The sequence below is a fragment of the Engystomops pustulosus genome, chromosome 6 (assembly GCF_040894005.1).
Source record: "Engystomops pustulosus chromosome 6, aEngPut4.maternal, whole genome shotgun sequence".
In the NCBI taxonomy this organism is placed as follows: Eukaryota; Metazoa; Chordata; class Amphibia; order Anura; family Leptodactylidae; genus Engystomops; species Engystomops pustulosus.
The window spans coordinates 39,175,226-39,201,976 of record NC_092416.1 but is presented as its reverse complement, the minus strand read 5'-3'; the positions used below and the strand labels follow the sequence as shown (position 1 = coordinate 39,201,976).

The following is a 26,751-nucleotide window of genomic DNA, read 5'->3' as shown; positions in this document are numbered from 1 at the left end:
TGACACAAGAGCTTACAGGCTATGAGGATGAGGGGGTGACACAAGAGCTTACAGTCTATGAGGATGAAGGTGTGACACAAGAGCTTACAGTCTATGATAAAGGGGTGTCACAAGAGCTTACAGTCTATGTGGATGAGGGGGTGACACAAGAAATTACAGTCTATGAGGATGAAGGGGTGACACAAGAGCTTACAGTCTATGATAAAGGGGTGACACAAGAGCTTACAGTCTATGAGGATGAGGGGGTGATACAAGAAATTACAGTCTATGAGGATAAGGGGGTAACACAAGAGCTTACAGTCTATGATGATGAGGGGAGGACACAAGAGCTTACAGGCTATGAGGATGAGGGGGTGAGACAAGAGCTTACAGTCTATGAGGATGAGGGGGTGACACAAGAACTTACAGTCTATGCAGATGAGGGGTGACACAAGAGCTTACAGTCTATGAGGATGAGGGGGTGACACAAGAGCTTACAGTCTATGAGGATGAGGGGGTGACACAAGAGCTTACAGTCTATGAGGATGAGGGGGTGACACGAGAGCTTACAGTCTAGGAGGATGAGGGGGTGACATAAGAGCTTACAGTCTATGAGGATGAGGGGGATGACAAGAGCTTACAGTCTATGAGGATGAGGGGTGACACAAGAGCTTACAGTCTATGAGGATGAGGGGGTGACACGAGAGCTTACAGTCTATGAGGATGAGGGGGTGACACAAGAGCTTACAGTCTATGAGGATGAGGGGGATGACAAGAGCTTAGAGTCTATGAGGATGAGGGGGTGACACAAGAGCTTACAGTCTATGAGGATGAGGGGGTGGCACAAGTGCTTACAGTCTATGAGGATGAGGGGCTGACACACGAGCTTACAGTGTATGAGGATGAGGGGCTGACACAAGAGCTTACAGTCTATGAGGATGAGGGGCTGACACAAGAGCTTACAGTCTATGAGGATGAGGGGGTGACACAAGAGCTTACAGTCTATGAGGATGAGAGGGTGACACAAGAGCTTACAGTCTATGAGGATGAGAGGGTGACACAAGAGCTTACGGTCTATGAGGATGAGGGGTGACACAAGAGCTTACAGTCTATGAGGATGAGGGGGTGACACAAGTGCTCACAGTCTATAAGGATGAGGGGTGACACAAGAGCTTAAAGTCTATGAGGATGAGGGGGTAACACAGGAGCTTAGAGTCTATGAGGATGAGGGGGTGACACAAGAGCTTACAGTCTATGAGGATGAGGGGGTGACACAGGAGCTTACAGTCTATGAGACTGTATTATCTATCTGAGGGTGTTGATGCATTGTCACTTGTATGCTGAAAGCCAGAATACAATGGGGCTCATTTACTAAGGGCTCCGCGGCCGCACTTTCGTCGGGCTTCCCGACTTTCCGTTTTTGCGCCAAATTTCGCCGGGATTTTGGCGCACGTGATCGGATTCCAGCGCAAACATGCCGGCTTTCACGGGACAAAAATCGGAGGGCGTGGCCGCCGGAAAATGGAAAAACCGTGGAATTTAATTGTGTCGCAAAATCACACATATGCACCAGGAATAGGTTGGTGAACTCCGGCGGACCTCGGAGCAGCAGCGACACCTGGTGGACATCAGGCGCACGACCTTAGTGAATCGACAGAAGACCCGAATCCTCGTCGGAGAACGCGCCGCTGGATCGCGACAGGACCAGGTAAGTAAATGTGCCCCACTGTATTACAATTGTATTGCAGTGTATTATAGGTCAGCGATCAGCATATGTCACCTTCAAGTCCTCTAGAAAAAAAAAAGAAAAAAAGAAATGTTAACAAATCTGAAAATCAATATATAGGAAATATAACATATATTAAAAAAAAAAAAAAAAAAAAAAAAAAAAATATATATATATATATATATATATATATATATATATATATATATATATTTAAGAATATAAGAAGAATATATAAGTATATACCTCCTCCTCCCCTGCCGGGCAACGGCAGTGTGAATGTAGCCTTAGAGTTAAATATACATTGCTACTTCTATAGTAAACATTTAATATTCCTTGTCCATAACAAGGAATATTCCTTGACTTTACCCCCTAGAATCAGGAAAGATACCACGGAACTGCCACAATAAAATTTTGATGCTTTATGCTGTACCCATTAAAATTGTATAGTACATGACAGTGCACATAGGCTATAACCAGGAAGTCAGCCATTCACTGGTTATAACTACTTGTACTGTCACCTACTGTGTGATTTTAATGGATACATAATAATAATTCCTTCATGTAGCACACACAGATTACACAGCACTGCACACAGCTTACTAGATCAGTCCCTGTGGGGACTCACAATATGATCAACCTACCAGTATGTTTTGGAGTGTGGGAGGAAACCGGAGGACCTGGAGGAAACCCACGCAAACATGGAGAGGACATAGAAACTACATAATAAAGCATCCAAATTTTACTAGAAGTGTCATGGTATCTTTCCCGAGTCTTCGGGGTTATAGCCTGTTTACCTGCAGTCAGCGTGTGATTTTTACAAGTAAAATTATCTGCAGCGAGGTGTGGAAGCTTTTATTTTTCTATGTTCCATATACATGAAATAAAGATATGGGATAGACTGGGAAGTCTATTATTTAACATACTGTAGGAGCTACTGCCTCCTGGTGGCCAGTGCAGAATTCTATCACAGCAGCAGAGATCATTCCCTTAGGATCAGGTGCACTGACTGCGCCTCTAAAATCAACCCAAGGAAAACCCTGTTCACATCACCGCAGAAGAGGCGTCACCAATCTGTTCCCTGTCACCAGTGCTTAACATGTGAGTGGGGAGAATGAGGCCAACGAGATCCGTGTGTCATTCCTACATCCACCACTGACCTGGGAAGGAATACTCTGCTGCAGGTAGGAACAGCCTCATGTATCACTTTACATCGTAGTCACAAAACTATATACAGGCAGTTCCCGGGTTACATACAAGATAGGGTCCGGAGGTTTGTTCTTAAGTTGAATTTGTATGTAAGTCGAAAATGTATATTTTATCATTGTAGATCCAGACAAAAAAATTTTTGGCCCCAGTGACAATTGGAGTTTAAACATTTTTTGCTGTAATGGGACCAAGGATTATCAATACAGCTTCATTACAGACACCTTACAGCTGATTATTGCAGCCTGGGACTATAGTAAAGCATCCAGGGAGCCTCACCAGAGGTCAGAGGGGTCTGTCTGTAACTATGGGTTGTCTGTAAGTCGGATGTCCTTAAGTAGGGGACTGCCTGTATATATTTATTGTATAGTGTGTAGTAGTACATTGCTTCAAACATTTACTAATACCATTAAGCTCCTGCTTTCTATGAAATAATAGAATAAAAAGTAGATCTCTCGCTGTTAAATTCTGCACTATTGGACTTCAAATTTACTTTGTTCCATACAAATATACTTATGCCCCAAGCCCATAAGTCAGACTCGCCCAGTACTTGCCTTAGATCTGTTGTTAGCTCTATTACTGAATATTGTAATATTTGTGAGCATAGTAATATCAGATGAGGAGAATACAGACAACTTATACACATACATATAGGTGCTTCTACATACATAACATGGGTGCCGCCTTCTGCAAGATAATCTGCAAAGGAAATTTAATTTAAAAAAAGAATCTTCCCAGCATATGAATGGTGACGGCATCCCTGACGTTCTGTGATGTTAAAGGGGTCCAATCCATGTGATCTAAACTAGTTCTGTCCTTATGATTTCATAGCTGGTGCTCTGCAGTAGTAAGGGTGATGCCACACATGACACTTTTTTAAGCAGTCCGACCAAACACGAATGCATTTTTTTAATTAAGTTTAGTTTTAATTAAGATAATTGGTAAAACCTGTCAAAAATGGATGCGTTTTTTTAACGGACTGCTTAAAAATGGACCAAAAACGGGTTCAAAACGTCATGTGTGGCATCACCCTAAAGCGATTCAATCCATTACATTAGGGGTAGATTGTTCCATTTGATTTAGGATAGAAATAGGTTTATGGTTTTAGTCCTGTTGGTTTAGGGCAGTAAAGGGATTGATATTGATTGATTGATTGATTGATTGATTGGGTTTAGTACCGTAATAATGGTTTAAAGAGACTCCTTTCTAGAATTCTGTGAAATCTCACCTGATTTACCTCTAAAGAAATTCTCCTTCAATGCCATATGCAAATGAGTAGAGAAGAGTCAGATTTTGCCAGACAAAATTTGGACGCCTATATCTTTGGTATCATATATAATATAAAATATATTATGGCACCTAGAACCAAGGTTCTGGTTACATATTATAGGAATGAATCTCATCTTTCAGATCACATCAAGATACAGTTAGTTAAAGAAAAGGTGGGAACAGGATCTTTATCTGCTGCACACAATTCCATCTATGAATTTACTGTTCTGTATCTCAGGTTCTGTGGATCCCAACACCACAAGTCTGATGTGGTTTGAAAGATAAAAATTCATATCAGTATGGGATCCTTAATATTCACAAAACCACCTAATATATCTCCAATATCCTAGAGAGAACATCACATCTAGAGGCAAATAAGTAATAAATAGGAAGGCGCCTTTGCTTTCTAGGAACAATATCTAGATGTACTGGGGAGACTTCAGACACGAGATATCATATGACCTTGGGACTGCTATGGTATAATACAATCTTCTGTGATGTGACCCGGCACGTATCCTCTATTCTACTAACGCTGCATCATCTTTATCCAAGGTTTCTACATTTTGCATCCTTGAAAACTAATATTTGGTTGTGTGGCTCAAAGATGGCAAGTCGGAAGGTCTTGTGTCTGTTGCTGATTTATGGATTGTCTGGTAAGTAATTGGATGAAGTACAGTAGAGCATTGAACTTAGTTTTCAAGCAGAATGTCATAGTGTAAGCTTTATGTAAATGGTCCCCATCTCTACTGTACTGCACCTCTGCATCACAAAATTGTATAACACAATATTGAAGAAGTAGAAGAACTAAGCGGCTAGATGTAATACACATGACTAAATCATCCGAGTTTCTATGATTTCCTATGGGAAAACTTGCTTTGATATACAAGCGATTTGGACAAATTCTGCTTCAAATCCAAGGTATTCGGTTATTGTGGAACCAGTCGTATGGGTGTACTATGGGAAAACTTGCTTTAGTTTGGATAACAAGCATGTTCTTAGAACAAATTATGCTTGTAATCATATATGAGAGTGTAAATAGTCGTAAAAAAAGAAATACACTGTATAGCTCCTGGAGACATCATGCATGCAGAAGGGTGACGGTTGCTAAACTATCCAAAGTCATTGCTTGGGGTTCGTGCTGCAAAAATTCAGCTAGTAATCTAGGCTAAATGGAGCAGCCATACAATCTGCTCTGCTCCCCCTGCTCTATAACATGCTGTCTGTGGACAGGACACCATGTACAATCTGCTCAGCTCCCACTGCTACGTAACATGCTGCCTGAACATAGGACACTGCATACAATCTGCTCAGAACCTTCTGCTTTATAACATGCTGTCTGCACATAGGATACTATGTACAATCTGCTCAGCTCCTCCTGCTCTATAACATTCTGTCTGCAGACAGGACACCATGTACAATCTGTTCAGCTCCCGCTGCTACGTAACATGCTGCCTGCACATAGGACACTACATACAATCTGCTCAGCTCCCGCTGCTACGCAACATGCTGCCTGCACATAGGACACTACATACAATCTGCTCAGCACCTTCTGCTTTCTGACATGCTGCCTGCAGATAGGACACTATGTACAATCTGCTCAGCTCCTCCTGCTCTATAACATGCTGCCTGCGGATAGGACACTATGTACAATCTGCTCAGCTCCTCCTGTTTTATAACATGCTGTTTGCAGACAGGACACCATGTACAATCTCCTCAGCACCTCCTGCTCTATAACATGCTGTTTGCACATAGGACACTATGTACAATCTCCTGCTCTATAACATGCTGTCTGCAGATTGGAGACTATGTACAATCTACTCATCTCCCCCTGCTGTGTAACATGCTGTCTGCAAACAGGACACTATGTACAATCTGCTCAGCTCCTCCTGCTCTATAACATGCTGCCTGCAGATAGGACACTATGTACAATCTGCTCAGCTACTCCTGCTCTATAACTTGATGCCGCCAGATAGGACATTATGTACAATGTGCTCAGCTCCTCCTGCTTTATAGTAAGCTGTCTGCAGACACGACTGTTTTGTCAACATGTTGGGTTCTCCTATAGTCACAACTACCCTGTTTCCCCTAAAATAAGACATCCCCCAAAAATAAGACCTAGTACAATTTTGTTAAGGCTTAGAAATTTAAGGCCTCCCCTGAAAATAAGACCTAGTGGCAGCCATTGCAGCAACTCCCCCCGCGCCATACATTAGTATTAGTAAATCTTTCAGATGCTGCAGAAGATTGTGACATGGGGAAGAATTCATGGAAATAAATCACTGACTGTTGTGCTGCTAATGTGATACCAGCAGCTACCAGGATAAGAAGGGTCAATTATGGAAAGTTCTTTTACTAAACATGAGAGATTGTGGCCAATGATTCAAATAGCAATGGAGTCACAAGAAATACAGCATGAAATTCAGAGTTTGGAGAGTTATATGGATGTTAGAGAAGTAGATTTTTTGTTCAATGATAAATGTAAATTCTTGTTCGTGGAAATACAAGACATCCCCTGGAAATAAGACCTAGTGCCTCTTTAGGAGCAAAAATTAATATTTTCGGGGAAACAGGGTACTAATGTTTGACTTCATATTCCAAAAGACAACTTATTCATTTAACTCTTCTTTGCCAGGATGCCAGGCTGATTCTACTAGAAATGGATTCTGGGATTATATCAGCCAGTTGGCCACTGACAAGAATGAGTGGAATCTTCAGAAGAATCCAGGAGCGGAAGTCAGGTCAGTTTTAGTATGATGGGCCCCAATGCTAACCTGTCTCCTAATTCTATGTCTCCTCATCATAAGGTTTAGCCTAAGTAAGGATCATATAAACTCTGTAACACTTGATTGCAAGTTGAGATGATTCAATAAAAAAGTCCAAACAGCACACTTTTGGGAGTAGTAGTGGGTGCAAGCTCCTCAGAACCAGGCCTCAGGTCCTCCAATTGTACTAAATTGAAAATAAGCAGCACTCTCAAAACTCCAGGCATAAGTGAATAAGTGGTCCTATATTCCATATATGAAAAATAGAGCGACGTTTCGGCTCAATGTGAGCCTTTTTCAAGTTCAGATAATTGCTAAAGAGTTTCTGGCAACATGACAACCTGGGAACACTCTGGAAGACTATTTAGACAGAAAAGGGGTTGCCAAGAGTTAACATTTTACCGCAGTAGGTTTAGTGCTGGCACTTAAAAATGGTTGGAAGTAGCTCTGTACACAGAATAGTGATTAGTGATGAGCAATCAGGCCCACTCGTGAGGAGCAGGATCATTTGTCTCAGCTCACTAGATCCAGCTCTTCTGGCTCCTGAGGAGCTCCCTATTTAATATAGTATAAGGAGTCTCCATTCAGTTGCTTACTAAAACCTACCCACGCCACATTTTACCACGATAAAAGGAGATAGTTAGGGGCGGAGTCAGTTATAAAAGGGTGGGGTTAACTGAGCCACTGACTCGCTGCTGGGAGCTGACTCTCTGCGTTCCCTGAAAAGGGCCAGCTCTTTGTGCCGGCTCGATATTGAACAACCCATCACTAATAGGAATTGTGTAGGGCTACTGCATTTCAAGTGCAGCTATCACTTCTGTTTCCACCAAGCACAGTGCTATCCATGGTACAATGGCTGTTCTTGGTATTGCAGCTCATCCTCATACACTGAGATTCAACCAGACTATGGTTGATGGACATGACAATATTGGCCAAATCCACCACATTTCCAAAAAGCTAGTGGAGTGATAATCTCTAAGAATTGGTCATTGATGTTGATGATCCTAGAAAAGATCATCTCAAAACATAGTATGGCATGTGAATGTTCTCTGATGGAAATATGAAATCATCACATTAATATCATTTATTCTCTTGCACAACAGCAGCTTCAGAAACAGCTTACAAAATGGAGTCAACTACGTGAAAAGTGGACTCCAGAAACACTTGTACGAAGACTCCGAAGGGCTGCGTAAACTGATACGTAGGGAACTCCAGGAAATCCGAAGGAAGATTTACCCTTATATAGATGAAGCGCACCAAAGGATAAGCCAGAACCTCGAACAAGTACAAAACCGCCTTCTGCCTTACACGGATGAGCTAAAATATCAGATGAGGTGGGGGGCAAATGAGTTCATCGAAAGGTTCAGCCTGAGTAAGGATCATATAAGTAATGGAGTTCCACATAAGCTGGCGGAAAGCATCCACGACCAGATCATTGTGCAGACGGAGAAGGTAAGAAACGTGCTCCTACCACTGGGAGAGAAACTTCTGTCAGAGATCCATCGCGCAGTGGAAGAGCTTCATGGAAACCTGTCTCCTCATTCTATGACCTCCCAGGAAAAACTAACCGCACAAGTACAGGACCTATCCCGAAAACTGACTCAGAACGCAAACAATTTGCATCAGAAGATCCATCAAAACTTGGACGCATTGAAAGAACAACTTGTGACGTATCCCCAAAATTTTAGAGAGAGGTTTCCGGACAGTCAGCCAGGTGAACCAGTAGCCCCCTACGTGGAAGAGATGGCAGCTCAGGTACAGAGAGAAGTGGAGGAGTTTCACAGGAACACTCAGATGCAGATCGACCAATTTACTCATACTATCAACATGGAGATGGAGGAGATGAAGTACAAGTTGTCTCCTGCTACCGCAGACTTGCATGAAACGGTGACGTCAATAGAGAATATACAGGAGAAACTGGAGACATTGTGGACAGAGATATCCCAGAACCTAAAATAACCTTGCGTGAACTCGGGTTTAACGTCTACTTTCCACATTTGTGTGTGTGCAACCAAAAAGGCATGTTGATTTTTCGGGTCGCCCCGGGGTGTGACCATAATGCTCTGATTTTGCAAACTAGAATGTTTGTAACTATGCTGCTGGAAAAAATTAAAGCACTTATTGTAGATTTCCACATTTTTAGATTTCTGTATATATAACAGCATTTTGCATAATTCAAGACTTCTACAGCTCTCAACATTTTTTACTTTGACCCAAAATAACTTTCAAAAATTTTAGGGGATGTCTCAGATCCAACTTGAGTTGTTCCTGTATTGCTGAGCCTCCATGACCCCTTTGTATTGTAATATCTTTGTAAATAAAGTTTATATCTTTGTGTGTAAAAATGGTCAAATTATGGTATAATTAGTTCTGAAAACTCTATGGTGCTTAAAGGGGGTCGTCATGAGGTTGAAAAACAGCTGCTCCCTTCCAAAAACAGCGTCACAGCTGACCATGATTGGTGCTGGTATTGCAGCTCAGTTGTATGATGACTGGAACTTAGTTGCAATACCACACAACACCCATGGTCAGGAGTGGAGCTGTTTTTGGAAGAAAGTAACCATGTTTTACAAATGAGCCTGAGGGGCTCCAGGCTGCATTAACAGCTATGGATCCCAGAGCCCCTCAGGCCCCTGAGACTTTTTTTGGTAAAAACTAGGGATAATGTGCTAAAAGAAGAGTGAATCCTGCCAGAGGGGTCACACATCAGCATGTAAGTGTGCTTGGTTTACAATACTTCATCCTGGTGGTAGGTTTCCTTTAAATGATGAGATTTTTTATTATATATAATAATTTCATTTGATAAATAATTTTATTAATAACACTTTTTCTTTCATAGTATAAGCAGACAAATAACTGAAAATGTGAAAAAAGTTTTATAAACCCTTACCAAAATATGTTTTAAATATGCACAGTATCAATCCATTCTCCAGTCTGACAGATAAAGGCAGAGGGTGCAAGTACTCGCAAAGTGTCTTCTGTAGCATCATGTGCTTTCTGTCTTCAGCTCAAAGGCTGGGGGAAGCTCATTTCACATCTCCATAACCGTGGCACCTAGAAACACATTTCTGGTGCTCAATTACAGAGTAGATTCTCCCCTTTAACAGTTTTAAAGGAAATCTACCATTTCACAATGGTCATTCTGACCCATACATACCTGTACTTTGGGGTAGATTAGCAGATTCTGGAGGTGGTCTTGACATGCACAGAAATCCTGAGTTTCGTCCCAAAATGTATTTAGCCAAATGAACCCATTTGGCGCTCCAAGGCCCCTGACATAGTTCGCTCGGCGCTTGGTCACTTGCATAACAATGCACGCGCCTTGCATGCTTGAAAGTTCATCCCAAACGTTATACAAGGTTACCCAAGAAAAGAAGGAATCAATACTTGGGAACCATGTGGAAACAAAGATCACACAAAATAAACATGACACACGAGGGGAGAGGAATGGGGTGACGCGTTTCAGACTCAATGGGTGCTAGTTCTTACTCATACTTATCGGTGGTAGACTGTCCTATAATACATGCTCGTTACCTCTAGGGGGTGATGCACCCGTTTTCAGCTAGATCCTTTGAATGCATAATACAGGCGGTCCCCTACTTAAGGAAACCCGACTTACAGATGACCCCTAGTTAAAGACGGACCCCTCTGCCCACTGTGACCTCTGGTTAAGCTCTCTGGATGTTACTTTAGTCCCAGGCTGCAATGATCAGCTGTAAGGTGTCTGTAATGAAGCTTTATTGATAATCCTTGGTCTCATCACAGCAAAAAATGTTGTCACTGGGGCAAAAAAAAATTTGTCTGGAACTACAATGATAAAATATACAGCTTCGACTTACATACAAATTCAACAAACTTATGGAACCTATCTTGTACGTAACCCAGGGACTGCCTGTACTGAGAAAAGAAGGTTATAATATATGTAAAATAACCATTAGGCTCACATCACCTGAGCGCCTCATGGCTCCTTAATTTATTCACGGCCCCTAGTGAAAAGACAGTTGAACCCGTGGCCACCCAGGCTCATTTGCATAATTTTTCAAGCTATTTTTTAGTTAAAAACAAGGGCAGAAGAAGCAAAAAGAAGAGCAGAGCCAGACAGAGGGGGTCACACACCAGTTTGTCAGTGTGCTTGGTTTACAGCGTGCTGTGGTTAGAACTACAGCCTTGAAGTGCTGGTCAACATCTTCAAAGAGTTTGTATGTTCTCTGTGTGTTTGCATGGGTTTCCTCTCACACTCCAAAAAATTACTGGTAGGTAGAATAGATTGTGAGCCCCATGGGGACAGGGACTGATCTGGCAAGCTCTGTGCAGCGCTGCGGTATCTGTGTGCGCTATATAAATAAAGAATTTTTAATTATAATTATTATGATAGAAGATAAATATATATATATGCACTCACCGGCCACTTTATTAGGTACACCTGTCCAACTGCTCGTTAACACTTAATTTCTAATCAGCCAATCACATGGCGGCAACTCAGTGCATTTAGGCATGTAGACATGGTCAAGACAATCTCCTGCAGTTCAAACCGAGCATCAGTATGGGGAAGAAAGGTGATTTGAGTGCCTTTGAACGTGGCATGGTTGTTGGTGCCAGAAGGGCTGGTCTGAGTATTTCAGAAACTGCTGATCTACTGGGATTTTCACGCACAACCATCTCTAGGGTTTACAGAGAATGGTCCGAAAAAGAAAAAACATCCAGTGAGCGGCAGTTCTGTGGGCGGAAATGCCTTGTTGATGCCAGAGGTCAGAGGGGAATGGGCAGACTGGTTCGAGCTGATAGAAAGGCAACAGTGACTCAAATCGCCACCCGTTACAACCAAGGTAGGCAGAAGAGCATCTCTGAACGCACAGTACGTCGAACTTTGAGGCAGATGGGCTACAGCAGCAGAAGACCACACCGGGTGCCACTCCTTTCAGCTAAGAACAGGAAACTGAGGCTACAATTTGCACAAGCTCATCGAAATTGGACAGTAGAAGATTGTAAAAACGTTGCTCGATTTCTGCTGCAACATTCGGATGGTAGGGTCAGAATTTGGTGTCAACAACATGAAAGCATGGATCCATCCTGCCTTGTATCAACGGTTCAGGCTGGTGGTGTCATGGTGTGGGGAATATTTTCTTGGCACTCTTTGGGCCCCTTGGTACCAATTGAGCATCGTTGCAATGCCACAGCCTGCCTGAGTATTGTTGCTGACCATGTCCCTCCCTTTATGACCACAATGTACCCTGTAACATCTGATGGCTACTTTCAGCAGGATAATGCGCCATGTCATAAAGCTGGAATCATCTCAGACTGGTTTCTTGAACATGACAATGAGTTCACTGTACTCAAATGGCCTCCACAGTCACCAGATCTCAATCCAATAGAGCAGTGATGGCTAACCTATGGCACTGGTGCCAGAGGTGGCACTCGGAGCCCTTTCTGTGGGCACTCAGGCCATCACCAGAGATGACTCCAGGTATCTTCCTGCAGTCCCAGACAGTCCAGGACTTGCTGTGCAAAGGGGTATTTTAAAGTGACAGTTCTACCTGGGACTATTTTCTGCTTTATTGGTGTCCTCAGGTGCTGGTATCAATGAAAGCTGTGACAGAGAAGGGAGTATAAATCACAAATTAAATTTCTGTGTTGGCACTTTGCGATAAATAAGTAGGTCTTTGTTGTAGTTTGGGCACTCGGTCTCTAAAAGGTTTGCCATCACTGCAATAGAGCATCTTTGGGATGTGGTGGAACGGGAGATTCGCATCATGGATGTGCAGCCGACAAATCTGCGGCAACTGTGTGATGCCATCATGTCAATATGGACCAAAATCTCTGAGGAATGCTTCCAGCACCTTGTTGAATCTATGCCACGAAGAATTGAGGCAGTTCTGAAGGCAAAAGGGGGTCCAACCCGTTACTAGCATGGTGTACCTAATAAAGTGGCCAGTGAGTAATATATATATATATATATATATATATATTTATATATATCCAGCGAAATGAAAACAGGAAGCACTCCAAAATAGTGAAAAAACAAGGGTGTTTATTCCACCTCCCGCAACGTTTCGGCTGTAGTCTCAGCCTTTGTCAAGCTACTACACTCTTACTGGTGAGAGTGAGGATAGCACCCATCAACTCTTTTTCTCTCAAAGACTGTGCTGCTTTTTTTCTTTTTTTTGTATATATATAATATAGATAACTAGACAGATAGATGATAAGCATCTGCACCCGGGAATTCAACCAAGGGGTATTAACACTTTTACCGCCGGGCATTTCTGGATATTTTGTTGCGTTATTGACCAGAGAAAGTTTTCTCGAAATTACAGCAAAAATAATCAAAGTAAACCCAACCGACCATATATTTTCTGAAAGCAGACACAGGCGCCTCCATGCAAATTTGATTCAAACCAAAACATTTAATGAAAAATACTTAAAATTTTACTTTGATGCCAAAAAATGTGCTCCAAACAGAATATATTTACCTTCACATCTCCTAAATGTAATAGGTGGACATGTGTAGAGTTCAGAGATACCTCATAGTTATATGTTCACATAAACAAATCATCATGATATGACTAAAACTGAAATAACTAAATATCTGCTTTTCTGCTACAAATTTTAAGACAGTCACAACCTGCAAAATATAGCAATAAAAAAACAGAATAAAAAGTAAAGGCGCCATAAAACCTATAGAATTTTGAAATCAGACAACCAGGTGATGAATTTGGCAATTAACATTCAAAATTTCCTCTAAAATATGTACAAATCCAGATACTTATATAAAGAAAATATATTTTCCTAAAACAGTAAGATATGAGGAGATCATACAGACCCCACATGTGTATATTCACCAAAATATGCAGCAGAGGGAACGTTATATCCACAGGGGACACCAAACTATTTTTGCTGAAAACTGCACTGAGCGTCACACAGATCTATCATTATATGCTCCTTACACAATGGTCACCCAAATAAATAACTATATATCCATAAACCAAGCTAATGAGATAATAAAAGAACAATAACAGAACCCTCTGTGCTTCATCAGAATTGGAGTGAGAATGTCATACGTATACTACAAATAATAGAGGATGTGTGTGTTTTTGGTGTTACATATAACTTTATAGACATGTTCTGTCTGGCAGTATTAATATGTAGTCACATTAGACGAAGAGGATCGAATGTTCATCGTATCAGTCAATTTTCACAAAACAAACTATCACGAAATAAAAGTCAATAAGAGAGAAAGTGTGTTCTTAGATAGTTCTGCATAGAGAAGGGTTAAAATCATGAACATTAGTTGATATTATCCCTTCTCAAAATGTAGTAACATATAAAGTGAATATTTCCATTATGTGTGAGGTGCAGCAGCTCCTGTGTGCAGCAAATTCTCCCGCAGCCTGATGGCTAAGAATCTGGAGGGGGGACACTTCAGGGGGCTGTATCTCTGGCTCTGTGACACATATAATCTCGCTTCTTTTTTACTTTGAAAGAGGAGAGTTGTGTTTCTAAGTTTCAGAAACACGGTGATATTAACTGTTAAATTGCCATTGGGAGTAATTTTTATATATAAAAATGGCACCTGATATTCTCACTTTAAACCTGAATATCTCTGGATCCATGGCACCTAGAAACACAATTCAAGATTCATTTGAAAGAAGAGACCTGGGCAATTACCCACTTTGCCCATAGCGCCGGCCCTGCCTTTGGAGCACAGAATGGTTTGGCAAATACGTAAAGACTTCTACGTTTTTATCTCAAAAAAATTTAATAAATTCCAGGCATGTCCCCAGTCTGAGTTTTAGGGGTTTTACCGAACATGATTCTTGCAAGGAATAGGTGTATAAGTATAAATCCTTCATTTATAAATTACATTTCTATCCATTTCTTAGTATGAATTAAAAAGCTGTCGCAAAACTACTGTCGCAGTGTATGAAATCAACCCTGAACCTGGATGGCCATATACAGACATATAATACACATTCCGCTTGCCACCGCTTGAGGCGCTGCCGGGCAGCACGCCGCCTCTATACAGGGAGGGAGCCGCACACGTGTGGGTGACAGCTAGTTCCGGGTCACGTGATCACCGGAGATCGCGTCCTCTCCATCACGCTCCGGTGACCGGCGGCTTGTAGTCACGTTACAGGGACACCAGGACCACCGGCGCCTGTGGATAGCCGTAAAGCATGTCTCTCCTTCACGCCACCGAAGCCCCCGCCACCGCTCCGGTGTTCCGGGAGATCAGTGCTGATGACGATGAGCAGCAACCGGCCGAGATAGAATCGCTGTGTATGAACTGTTACCAGAATGTGAGTGCGGGAGGAGCGGAGCACGTGGACCGCATGGAATATGTGCCATGGGGGGGGGGGGGAACTTTATGGAACAGGGCACGTGTTTCATACTTGCCAAAAATATTATTTCTTAGGGGGATCCTTAGACTATTTAAAGTACTTACTATTAGCTTTGCCCTGTTTTAGACAAACTGGGGCCCTGGGCAAAGCTAAAAGTGGGGCCCCAAAATAAAACTATTTTTGAACAGTCATATTCAGTAAGATATAGAGATTGACAACTATACAAATAGATGATAAGCATCTTCGTCCGAGCATTCAACAATTCAGCAATAGATCCTCTGTCCACAAAAGTCCATATGCAGGGGGCCCCTTTAGGACAAAAGGCCCTGGGCAAATGCCTAGTTTGCCACCCCTAATGCCAGCCCTGCCTGCCCGGAATGGAGGAGAGGTCACATGATTGCGGAACTATTAAAAAAAAAAAAAAAAAAAAGACTAAACTTTCATGACCAAGTGACCCCTATGTGTAATGCACTTACAGGGATGTTGGTACCTTGCAGATTATGTCCTCTTCTCATTCACGTTGTAATTTCGGGAATATTTCTGAGGTTCGGCGCATGGGAGTGCAGATTTATATTTTGTCAGAGTTTTGTGTATGTAATGAAGCGCCGTGTTCTGCCTCTCCACAGGGTCTGACAAGACTCCTCCTCACCAAAGTGCCTTTCTTCAAGGAGATCATCGTCAGCTCCTTCACGTGTGATTCCTGCAGCTGGACCAACACCGAGATCCAGTCCGCCGGTCGCATCCAGGACCAGGGGGTCCGATACTCGCTAAGTGTCAGAAACAAGAGGGTGCGGAGCATGTTCATTCAATGATTGTGCTAAACGTTTAAAGGGGTCGTCCCATTAGAGCAAATTAATGTTAATGCTTGTATGATAAAAAGTTATACAATTTTCCAATATACTTTCTCTATCAATTCCTCACCGTTTTCTAGACCTCTGCTTGCTGTCCTTCTACAGAAAGCTTCTATGTTCACTTCCAGTGGATAGAAACCTGACCATGGTCACACAAGTGCAGAGGTCGTTATATCACAGAGAGTTATCAGAGCTGTGTGTTATAACGAGCTGTCCACTGGAAGTAATCATATAAGTTTTCTATAGGATGACAGCAAGCGGAGATCTAGAAAACAGTGAGGAATTGATACAGAAAATATATTGGAAATTTGTATAACTTTTTATCATATAAACAATTACATAAGTTTTCTGTAATGGGAATACCCGTTGAAGTCATTAAAGGGGTGATTGGAGAGGGGCTGACTGCTGGAACCCCCTAGTAATCCGGAGAACAGGGGTTCCCAGTAATGGTTGTAGCTGTAGGACAAGTCTGTGACCTCCGTCCCCATTTAATGCTATGAGACCGTTGTTAATTGCCAACCACTGCACTCTCCTACCTCTGGCATTCCCATTCATGCTCTGATTGAGTGTAAGAGATACCCAAGCGCTGTGCTTAGCAATTTCAGACACCCGTATTTTATTAAATGGAGTGACTGTAAGTTCTTGGGGAAGGCAGGGTCATCTCTTAAGCTAGTCTTGGACCAAGGAACGCCACTTAAAGGGACTTTCTAAAGAGCACTATTTACTAATCGCAGAATAGGAGATTAGATAGGGGTACTCTCTCTTATCCCTCCACTCCGACACTGCCCTGCCATTCCTATACAGCAGGGCGCCAGTAGCACCATGACATTATGGGGATTTCTTTACACCCGGATTATAGGGCAAAGTAATCATTTTTGCCCTCAGAGGCCATGATGCTCATTAAAAAATTTTGGAAAATGCTGTATCTGGCTGTCCTTGTAGAGAATGAATGTACACAGAGGTGACCACCGCTTTATAAGGGACAAAGGGCTATGTTCCTGTGATTGTGAAGCTACCCGCCAGAAATCTGACCCCTGTTTTATATCCTATGGCCATAACATGGTCTTGAAGATGTAAATGTTATTTTTTTTAAAAAATTGTCCGTTTCCTCCCATCCAGGATGTGAACCGCGAGGTGGTAAAAACAGACTATGCGACCACGCGGATCCCTGAGATTGATTTTGAGATTCCTGCTTGTACCCAGAAAGGCGGTATGTGTGTACCTCTTTAGTGTCTATACTGTGTATCATACCTTGTCTTATAGTCTGTTCTCCACCAGCTCTCACCACCATCGAGGGAATCCTAGAACGGACCATTGTGGGATTACAGCAGGAGCAGCCCTTAAGGCGGGTAAGATTTTATTTTTTTTTTTACTGTGGGGTTGGGCTGAAGTTAAAGGGAAGCGAATAATCCCTGTGTAGTTGTCACATTGTGTGCTAACCTTTGTGTTGTGTCTCCCCTATAGGCTGAGAACGCACAAGTGGCAGAGAAAATTGATGAGTTCATCACAAAACTTCAGAGTCTGAAGGATGGAGAGACGCCCTTCACGTTTGTAAGTAGATCATTTACTGACGGTTGGATCTTAAAGGGAATGTACCATGTTCGGAAGTTATCCCTTATCCAGAGGATATTTCTGTCATTCTCGTACTATTGAATGAAGGGGGTGTCCTGCTGCTCTACCCATTAGTGAGAACTAGTGATGAGCGGACCTGCAATGTCAGAAGTTCGGGTTGGGGTTCAGATTACCCCCGCAATCAGCAACAGAAGCTGGCAATCTTTAAATGCAGAAGGTCACATGTGCACTGATTGTGGGTGTCAAAGGTGGGGATCCGGTACCAGAATCTGAACAAAATTTTTAGGTTTGGCTGAACTATGCCCAACCTGAACCTCCACGGTCAACATCCTCTATCCTGGGGATAACATGCAAACTTGGTACCACCTCTTTTAACGTACAATTCTAGTGAGTCTCCTAGTATTATGACTGATGTTTCAGTGGCAGCTACTACATGTCTTGTTACCAGGACCCCCAACACTCCTTTAATAGTGCATTGAATGTGAATATTGGATTTGTAAAAAGGGTAGAAACCTATCCAATACCCACAGGATAAGGGCTGATCACTGGACATCCCACTGCTGTAACCACCTGTGACTAAGGAATCTGGAATAAAAATGACCCCCCCCCCCCCTTCCCCAAATAGCCCCATACCAAATAGAGCACAGACATATCTACTTAATGGTCCCATAAGAGTGAATGGGGCACAAGTTGGGCTTGTATATCTGTGCTCAATCCAGTAAGGGGCACCTATAGGGGCGCTCTCCTTCCGCCGATCACCTATCCATGTCTGTCTCAACCCTTTTAAACAATCTCTCTCTGTCTCTCTCTAATATATACTGGGATATAGAGAACTTCTTTTATCTACCACCCTTGTGTACTGTGCAGTGATAATCCCTCTATGTTGTCCCTTTCCAGATTATAGATGACCCCTCTGGGAACAGTTTTGTAGAAAATCCATTTGCTCCCCAAAAAGATGAAGCCCTCACCGTCACCCACTATAGGAGAAGCAGAGAGCAGGACTCCTTACTGGGAATAGAGGTGAGACCCCATGTATACTTATTTAAAGGTCACAGATTTCTATTGTGTGTGTTCCTTTTGAGAATGACTTATTTTTTATTATTGATCAGACCGTGGACGGCCAGAAGGGATCAGAAGAGAAGCCAGAAGATCTGAGGGACGAGGTAAGGAGAAAAGAGTTCTTATAGGGCAGAACACTATAGGCTATTATACTAGTGAAGAATTGTCTGTTTGTAGCCAAAATCTGAGGAGTCCTTCTATTATATTTCTTATAAACTGCATTTTTTTTTCTTTGCTCAACCTGCATCAAAATTGCATGAGTGAAGCATTCTTTAGTCCTTGGGGCATCTAATATGAGGTTACAGTGTGTTACGTTCTGGTCCTTCATCTTGTCTTACAGGTTCTTCAGTTTCATACAAATTGTCCTGAGTGTAACGCTCCTGCTGCCACCAATATGAAACTAGTGCGTATCCTTCACCACTAAATGAGAGTCTTGGATGTTCACTTTCAAATGATGTTTTTTCTGCATGATGATCCTTTTTACAATCGACTGTATATTATCATATATTGACAGAAGGTAGGGATCAGGGATATCTAAATGGCCAATCCTTGTTTCTGCACTAGAGTTTGGGCTGCTTATCATCATCTTAATAGACTGTGTGTTTATATATTATTAGTATGTGTGTGTCAGACGTGTATGTAAATGTAGGAAGGTACAACTGGCCACCCAACAAGCAAGTGAAGACCCTCCTTGAATATCTAGTGCAGAGGTCCCCAACCTTTTTTGCACCAGGGACCGGCTTTAAGCTAGACCAGTTTTCCATGGTCCGGTGGGGGCGGGGCTTTGGTCATATGGGGTGGAGCTTAGTGCATACTTATCATATAATTATGACATTTATAATGAGAATGTGATTCAACTTACCATAGGTTCAGAATGAGTGGGAGCACCAGGCTTGTTTCCCTGAATCAATGGAAGCACTGGGCTTGTTTTCCTGCAACAAGACGGTCCCATCTAGGGGTGATGGGAGACAGTGAAACCCGAAGTGTGTTCCTTATGTCCAGTCTACTCCGTAATCTCGTTTTTGCTGTTGTCATGGCAGAAAACCCAGTTTCACAAAGATAGGATGTTGGAAAAGGAAGCAGAGTTTTCAATGCTTTGGTGGCGTCCCAGGATATTCAGCCTGGACTTTAATCCAGAATGTTGGGAGATTTGAAGTCTCAAACATACTTTTAAGGCTACCATCATTTGCAATCTCAAGCAGTTGGTCTTCTTCAAGCACGGACAAGGTCGATTCACCTGGCTTGTTCACAAATGGGTTGCGAATCCATTCCTTCCTAGTTCGTGGGTCTTTTGTGGTTGGAAAATAGCTGCTGCTTAGCAGCGCTACACACTGAACACCGGTACCGGGAGCCGCGTCACTGAAGCCAGTCTGCTGCCCCAGCACGCCCCACATAACATGTTCTGCCGGGGGCGTGTCAGTAAGGAGAGCCTGCCGCCCCACCCCGTCAGGAACACACCATGCTGTGCAGGAGGACCGCGTCACTAAGACCCGCCCCGTGACGTACAACAGGTACCATGCTGTGCTGTGGAGGGCTGCCTCACTAAGACCCGCCCAATGCCCCACCCCGTCCTGCATAATGTTCTCTGCCGGGAGCTGCGAGCTGTCACGGCTATGGCAGAAAACATTATAAATCCACACAGAGCGAGATCTGACCAGGCGCAGGGCCGCGGAGCTAGCTGTCAGCGGCGCCGCGGACTGGCTGATAAACGGCGGACCGGCGGTTGGGGACCTCTGATCTAGTGGTTATAAGACACATAATGGCAGGACACATACTTTGCTGTGTATATAGAGCTGTAACATGAGGCTCATCTCCATATCGTGTGCAGGCTAGGTTTACAATGTTCATAATTCTACAAGTAAAGAACTTCCTTAACTGGTTCTCAGAAATCCCTCACTTCAAAGAAGTCATCATCATGGCCACAAACTGCGATGCCTGTGGCCACAGGACCAATGAGGTGAGATATGGTTTTATATTTATATACTTATTAACCCCTTAACGCTCTGCGCCGTAGCTCTACGGCGCAGAGGTATAAGGGATGTATGAAGAGGGCTCACGGGCTGAGTCCTCTTCATACAGAGGTGGGGGTTTTTGCATTTTGCACAAAACCCCCACCGCTAATAACCGCGGTCGGTGCTTGCACCGATCGCCGCTATTAACCCTCTTAACGCTGCCGGCAAAGTCGCCGGTGGCGTTTAAAAGACGGCGGCGCCATCTTTTTTTCGATCGCCACGCCCCCGAACGTCATCGGGAGGCGGCGAACGGTTACCATGGTAGCCTCGGGTCTTCTTTTGACACGAGGCTACATGGTTTATGCAGGTTCGTTACAATGAGCCAGTGGCTCATTGTAATGTATGACCTGCAAAAATGCCATATATTGCAATACTGTAGTATTGCAGTATATGGTAGGAGAGATCTGACCATCTAGGGTTAATGTACCCTAGATGGTCTAAAAAATAGTGAAAAAAAAAAAGTTTAAAAAATAAAAAAAATTAATAAAATATTAAAAGTTCAAATCACCCCCCTTTCCCTAGAACGGATATAAAACATAATAAACAGTAAAAATCACAAACATATTAGGCATCGCCGCGTCCCAAAATGCCCGATCTATCAAAATATAAAAACGGTTACGGCCGGCGGTGACCTCTGAGGCGGGAAATGGCGCCCAAATGTCCGAAATGCGACTTTTACACCTTTTTACATAACAAAAAATGAAATAAAAAATTATCCAAATGTCGCACCGACCTCAGAATGGTAGCAATGAAAACGTCGCCTCATTTCGCAAAAAATGACACTTCACACAGCTCCGTACCCCAAAGTATGAAAAAGTTATTAGCGTCAGAAGATGGCAAAAAAATGTTTTTCTTTTTTGTACACATTCGTTTAATTTTTGAAAATGTATTTAAACACAATAAAACCTGTATAAATTTGGTATCACTGCGATCGCACCGAACCAAAGAATAAAGTAGGCGTGTTATTTGGAGCGAAGAGTGAAAGTCGTAAAAACTGAGCCTACAAGAACGTGAACGTGCGGTTTTTTTTCAATTTTTCCACATTTGGAATTTTTTTTCAGCTTCGCACGGCATGTTAAAATAAATAACGTTACGCACAAAATAAGCCCTCACACAGGTCTGTACACGTAAAAATGAAAAAGTTATGGATTTTTGAAGTTGGAGAGCGAGAAATTAGCCGAAAAACCCTCCGTCCTTAAGGGGTTAAAAGGGTTACCCACAACAGACATCATGTGCCCTATGATGACTAGAGCAGGATTCCAAAGTGCATTCTGTATAACCTGCTGCCTGCAGATTGTACATATTGTCCCATGTGCTCCGCTCCTTCTGCTCTATAACATGCTGCCTGCCGATAGGACACTATGTACAATCTTCTTAGCTCCTCCTGCTATAATAACATGGTGCCTGCAGATTAGATTGAATTATCTTTGTGATCAAACAGGTCAAATCTGGAGGAGCCATTGAACCCCTTGGTACTAGAATCACACTTCACATAACAGATCCCTCTGATCTTACAAGAGATCTCCTCAAGGTAAGAGTGCGTGCTCTTTCAGAAATTTGCATTTACATTACAATACACGTTCCGCTTTAAATCTGTTTAGAATCGCAATGAAAGCGCATGGGGGGGGGGGGGCAGATTGCAAGGGCTTTTCTATGGAAATGTGTGCGATCAGTAACCAACACCCAGTGTCATTTAAACACACATCGGGTGCTGGTTACCTATCGCAGGCGGTTCCATAAAAAAATTTGGCTGGACTGTCGAGAGTTTTTTTCTGGTTCCATAAAAATGCCTATGCGATCTGGCTTTGGTGTGTTTTTCTTTGCACTTTTAAGTTGAATTAAAGTGACACATGTGACTGCACCCTTTCTTTTAGATTTACTTGTATTGATTTCTTTGGCTCTGTAACATACACATCCATACATGTCGCACTGGTAAGAGGATAACTGTATCCTATATTTATCCAACAGTCCGAGACCTGCAGCATCAGCATTCCGGACCTGGAGTTTGAGTTGGGAATGGGAGCTTTGGGAGGGAAGTTCACCACCCTGGAGGGGCTCCTGAAAGACATCCGAGAACTGGTAATTGACCATCTGTTATGATATATGGTGTCGGGTAATCTACAGTTTAGGCAGGTAGACGATATTGCACCCATCTTAAGATCAAAATTCCCAGACTTATAGATTGGTTGGTGGGAGACATAATTGTGAAGAGATGTCTACCTACCCCTAGTAGTATCCAATCCACCCGGCGATGTGTAATACATAACTTGGGCTTTTCACTGGTGAAGATTTTCAGTCTGTTTTTCTTAAGTCTGTGTTGCTCATGATGTTCTTTTACAGGTAGTGGAAAAAAATCCCTTCACTCTTGGAGACAGCACAACATCAGATAGGAAGGAGAAGCTGCAGGAATTTGGCAAGAAAATTGACCAGGTGAGAGAGGCTAGCATAGTGGTGGTGAACTTTGCTACAAAGAAGTGGGTTTTTGTTGTAGTATGGGCATTCTGTCTCTAAAAGGTTTGCTGCCTCTAGGCTAGCGGAATATTTGCAGTATAATACAGTTCAATTCTACTAGATAAGTTTCCAGATCTCTTATACATGGAGTGGATTTATTCATTGCGGAAATGGATGTGGTACAAATTTTAGCATACAGCCGAAATGATATGGGTTTACAATGTAACTAATGGGAAGAACCCCAGCACTGGTACAATCATGAGGTCCTGCCTTACAAGGTAGCTAAAAGAGGCGTGGTTTTCCTTATCCCATCCTGGAAAACTCTGCAGAATCCCCCTAGTGCAGCATCCATGGCTACACACGCCAACATATACTCTGCTTTGAATATCCGGAGTCTCGTTTGCATGTATACCACACAAGCCAGTCCACATTTCCTACACCGGTTCCTCGCACAAAGATCAGAATCTCTGCAGTTTTGATCAGAGGTGACTGTGTACAATTGCAGCTCTACCCCTTTCCCTTCTATAGGAGTTTCAAACAAATGGAGAGATGTTTCCCATTTTATTTCCGTGATACTTGTATATGGATGTTTCCACTTAGAACATCATAATGTTTAAATATTCCATCAAGTCAAGACCAGAATCCTAACCGATCCATGATAGATAATGTATAAGAACTTATTTCATATGTGTGACAATAGAAGCCATAATCCCAGTGTGAACAGAGCCTTACATATCTGATCACCGGTGGTTGTCATTCCCTTCTTTTTTCTTTTCTGCAGATCCTGGAGGGTCAGATGAAAGCTCATTTTGTTCTGGATGATCCAGCGGGGAACAGTTATCTGCAGGTATGTCCATAAGTCACGGTTCTGAGTGCATCACTGGTCAGATCTTGTTCACAATAGTCTCTCTCTGTATAGAACGTTTATGCCCCGGAGGACGATCCTGAGATGAAGGTGGAGAAGTACGAGCGATCGTTTGAACAGAATGAAGACCTGGGGCTCAATGACATGAAGACGGAAGGTTATGAAGAAAAGGGTAGTTGTTAGCAGACTCTGATCCAAGCTTCACCTAAAGGGTCATCGATAACGATCTCAAAAGTCCAACAACTACCTCGCCTTGTGCCGGACGTGATGAGCAATGACTGTACTTCTATAAAGGCTCCTTACACCTGTTATAGAACGGTATCCTATACACTTCTCAGGATAGCGTGAACAAGGTTTTTTTTTTCGTTTATACTTTTTTTCCTGTTAATGTTACGAGGGAGCTCATGGACATTTGAATCCGATCCCGCTGGTGCTAGGGGGAGGTCGTGTTGGTAAAATACCAGTATTTTAAGTTAAAAATAAAGTCATTTAAAAGTACTACAATCTTTACATAGAAAGATTTTTCTACACCAAGAACCTGGTGACTGTTCTATGTACTGGACGTCGGATAGTGGCATTGGATGTAAGGCTCTGCATCTAAATAGATGGTATATTTGTATATTGGAAAGAATTTTCGGATGAGAAATTCTGCTAGAAGGTTCTGACATGTTCCTCTGTGTAAGTATGCAGATTGCCAGTAGATGACAGATTAAAGGGGTTGTCCAGGATTGGCAATTTTTTTTTAAATATAGATCTCCACTATAAAAATAACCAACGGCATATACCCTCTCCTTCACTGCCAGCTACTGTTAGTATACAAAGGTTGAGTGGTGTCATCACCAGAGAATGGGTCTCCGAGTGATATATAATGTAAGAGATCCCTTATTCCCCATATAACAGCAGCAACCATCTTTTTATTTTATTTTTTACTTTGTATATTATATTTTGAGTGGGTTTTATTTGGTTTGCTTGCTGGGAGCTGCTGCGTGTCCATGTACGGAAACCAAATATGCTTTTTGCTCTGCGGATCTATGAAAGACATGACTTATCAGTTGCCACCAGACAATTCATTTGGTTAAGAAAAAAATAAATAAATCGATAAATAAAAGTATTGAAAAATTCTTCAATGTGCATATTCCCGGGGTCCTGCTCCTGTGTAATGTATTTATTCTGTGTGTTACTGACAGGGTTTCATGCTGGGGGGGGGTAGGGATGACAACGGCAAAGCAATGTCATGTCAATTTCTTTTGAAATAAAATAAATTTGAGTTGTTTTATGTTTTTCTTAAGGATTTGATTTCTTATATTTTTAAAGTCGTCATAGTTAGTAGGTTGTAAGTAGGCTAATAGAAAAGGTAAGTGTAGTTCTGGGTGACGGTCCTTCAGTGTTGTGTGAGTGTGGACGGGGCCGCCACTGGGAATTTCTGGGTCCCTAACTGGATTTTTTTTTTTTTTTTAACCTCCCCGGACACCAATTTTCGTTATGTACAGAAATGAGCAAACCCCATGTTCCTTTAAATACATTGCCCCTGCATGTGCGCCCTCATATTTCCAGCACAGTGTAGAAAAAAACAAAAATGAATACTCTACTTTCTGCCGATGGATATGGTGCAGGGTCCTCCTCTATATGACCCAGGCGGGGTTGCCTAAGCATTGGGGAGAGGGGGGGGGGGGGAATTGTGGAGTTCAGCCCTTATTGTTTGCACAGATGTCTCCAAGCCTTCTAAGTGTAAAGAAGTAGGGAACTTGATCAGTGTTGGGCCTTGTGCCCCCCAGTGAATTGATTGTAGGGATCCACCTACTGCTACAAGGAAATATGTTTAAAATTAAACATATTAAAGGGATCCCACAAAACAAACCCATGCATGACCGGCTGCTCCGGTCATCTCTGTGTGCGACGGGGGTACATCAGACACCTGTACATGTGATCCATGGGGGTCCCATCACTGAGACCCCCACTGAACAGCAAGTTGGGCCCCTTTAATGGTTGTAAAAACGCATATTTTTTTTTTTTTTATTGTATTTTTCCAGGTGTTATCACTGCGTTTTATTTGGAGTTTTCCCGGAGAAGCGTTAGAAGGGAGATATCAGCGCCGCGTGGATCCCCAATAACTACTGGGCAGTAGTAATGGTAAAAAATCTTCGGTTTTATTATAAGGTATCATAAAATATAATAAAATAGTGATAAAATTGCAACGCGTTTCGGCCCTGAACAAGGGCCTTCGTCAGGCATATTTGAGGTGCGTTGTGTACCTTCTTTATATAGAAATGGGAGTGAATAAGCCCGGGAAGGGCTGGACCAATAGGACGCAATGAAAGTGAACAGTATACAAAATGGACATAATTACAGAGAGAAACAATGAAATGAACAGTGAACCTACGGAGACATAGATTGTAGTATGGCTAGATTTTAGTAAATGGTGAAAAGCATTAATTAATATAAATTAATATAAATTAATAGGTGAAAGCTACCGGAAGTTTATCGGTGGAGAGGGGAAGTTGTTCCTAACATATGTTAGTGTTGTGTCCGTCGTCATGGTGATCCTGATAGTGACGTGACGGATGAGCGTGGTGTAGGGGTTGCTAAGAGACCAGAGGGCTACGGAAGCCTAGTAGGGACAAAGAGGTTGATGTCGGAGGGAAAAGGACGACCGGCTCCTTGAT

At 42.6% G+C, this 26,751-nt stretch overlaps 2 protein-coding genes across 3 annotated transcripts; both read left to right on the top strand.

The window, feature by feature from the left end:
- The first annotated feature begins 2,680 nt into the window (after positions 1–2,680).
- APOA5 (apolipoprotein A5) lies at positions 2,681–9,073 on the top strand. Of its 2 annotated transcripts, none has more exons than XM_072155775.1 (4): positions 2,681–2,889; positions 4,733–4,833; positions 6,813–6,918; positions 8,049–9,073. In XM_072155775.1, the coding sequence occupies exons 2-4, from the start codon at positions 4,785–4,787 to the stop codon at positions 8,899–8,901; spliced, it is 1,008 nt and encodes a 335-aa protein (XP_072011876.1). In that variant the 5' UTR covers positions 2,681–2,889; positions 4,733–4,784; the 3' UTR covers positions 8,902–9,073. The 2 variants fall into 2 exon arrangements, with proteins under 2 accessions (XP_072011876.1, XP_072011875.1); XM_072155774.1 differs by having other exon boundaries at positions 2,683–2,889; positions 8,046–9,073.
- A 5,882-nt stretch (positions 9,074–14,955) lies between these two features.
- Positions 14,956–25,364, top strand: ZPR1 (ZPR1 zinc finger). Its single transcript, XM_072155773.1, has 14 exons — positions 14,956–15,236; positions 15,905–16,066; positions 17,249–17,339; positions 17,408–17,478; positions 17,594–17,680; positions 18,599–18,721; positions 18,811–18,864; positions 19,101–19,167; positions 20,647–20,717; positions 22,214–22,303; positions 22,741–22,851; positions 23,113–23,202; positions 24,005–24,070; positions 24,143–25,364. Exons 1-14 carry the CDS (start codon positions 15,114–15,116, stop codon positions 24,269–24,271), a joined length of 1,335 nt encoding a protein of 444 aa, XP_072011874.1. The 5' UTR covers positions 14,956–15,113; the 3' UTR covers positions 24,272–25,364.
- Positions 25,365–26,751: the final 1,387 nt, after the last annotated feature.

Coding starts and splice junctions, on each gene's coding strand:
- APOA5 (XM_072155774.1), top strand. CDS start 4,785: ATGGCAAGTCGGAAGGTCTTGTGTCTGTTGCTGATTTATGGATTGTCT. Junction 4,834..6,812: donor GCTGATTTATGGATTGTCTG/GTAAGTAATTGG, acceptor CTTCTTTGCCAG/GATGCCAGGCTGATTCTACT. Junction 6,919..8,045: donor AATCCAGGAGCGGAAGTCAG/GTCAGTTTTAGT, acceptor CTTGCACAACAG/CAGCTTCAGAAACAGCTTAC.
- ZPR1 (XM_072155773.1), top strand. CDS start 15,114: ATGTCTCTCCTTCACGCCACCGAAGCCCCCGCCACCGCTCCGGTGTTC. Junction 17,340..17,407: donor TGCTTGTACCCAGAAAGGCG/GTATGTGTGTAC, acceptor GTTCTCCACCAG/CTCTCACCACCATCGAGGGA. Junction 19,168..20,646: donor CACCAATATGAAACTAGTGC/GTATCCTTCACC, acceptor ACTGGTTCTCAG/AAATCCCTCACTTCAAAGAA.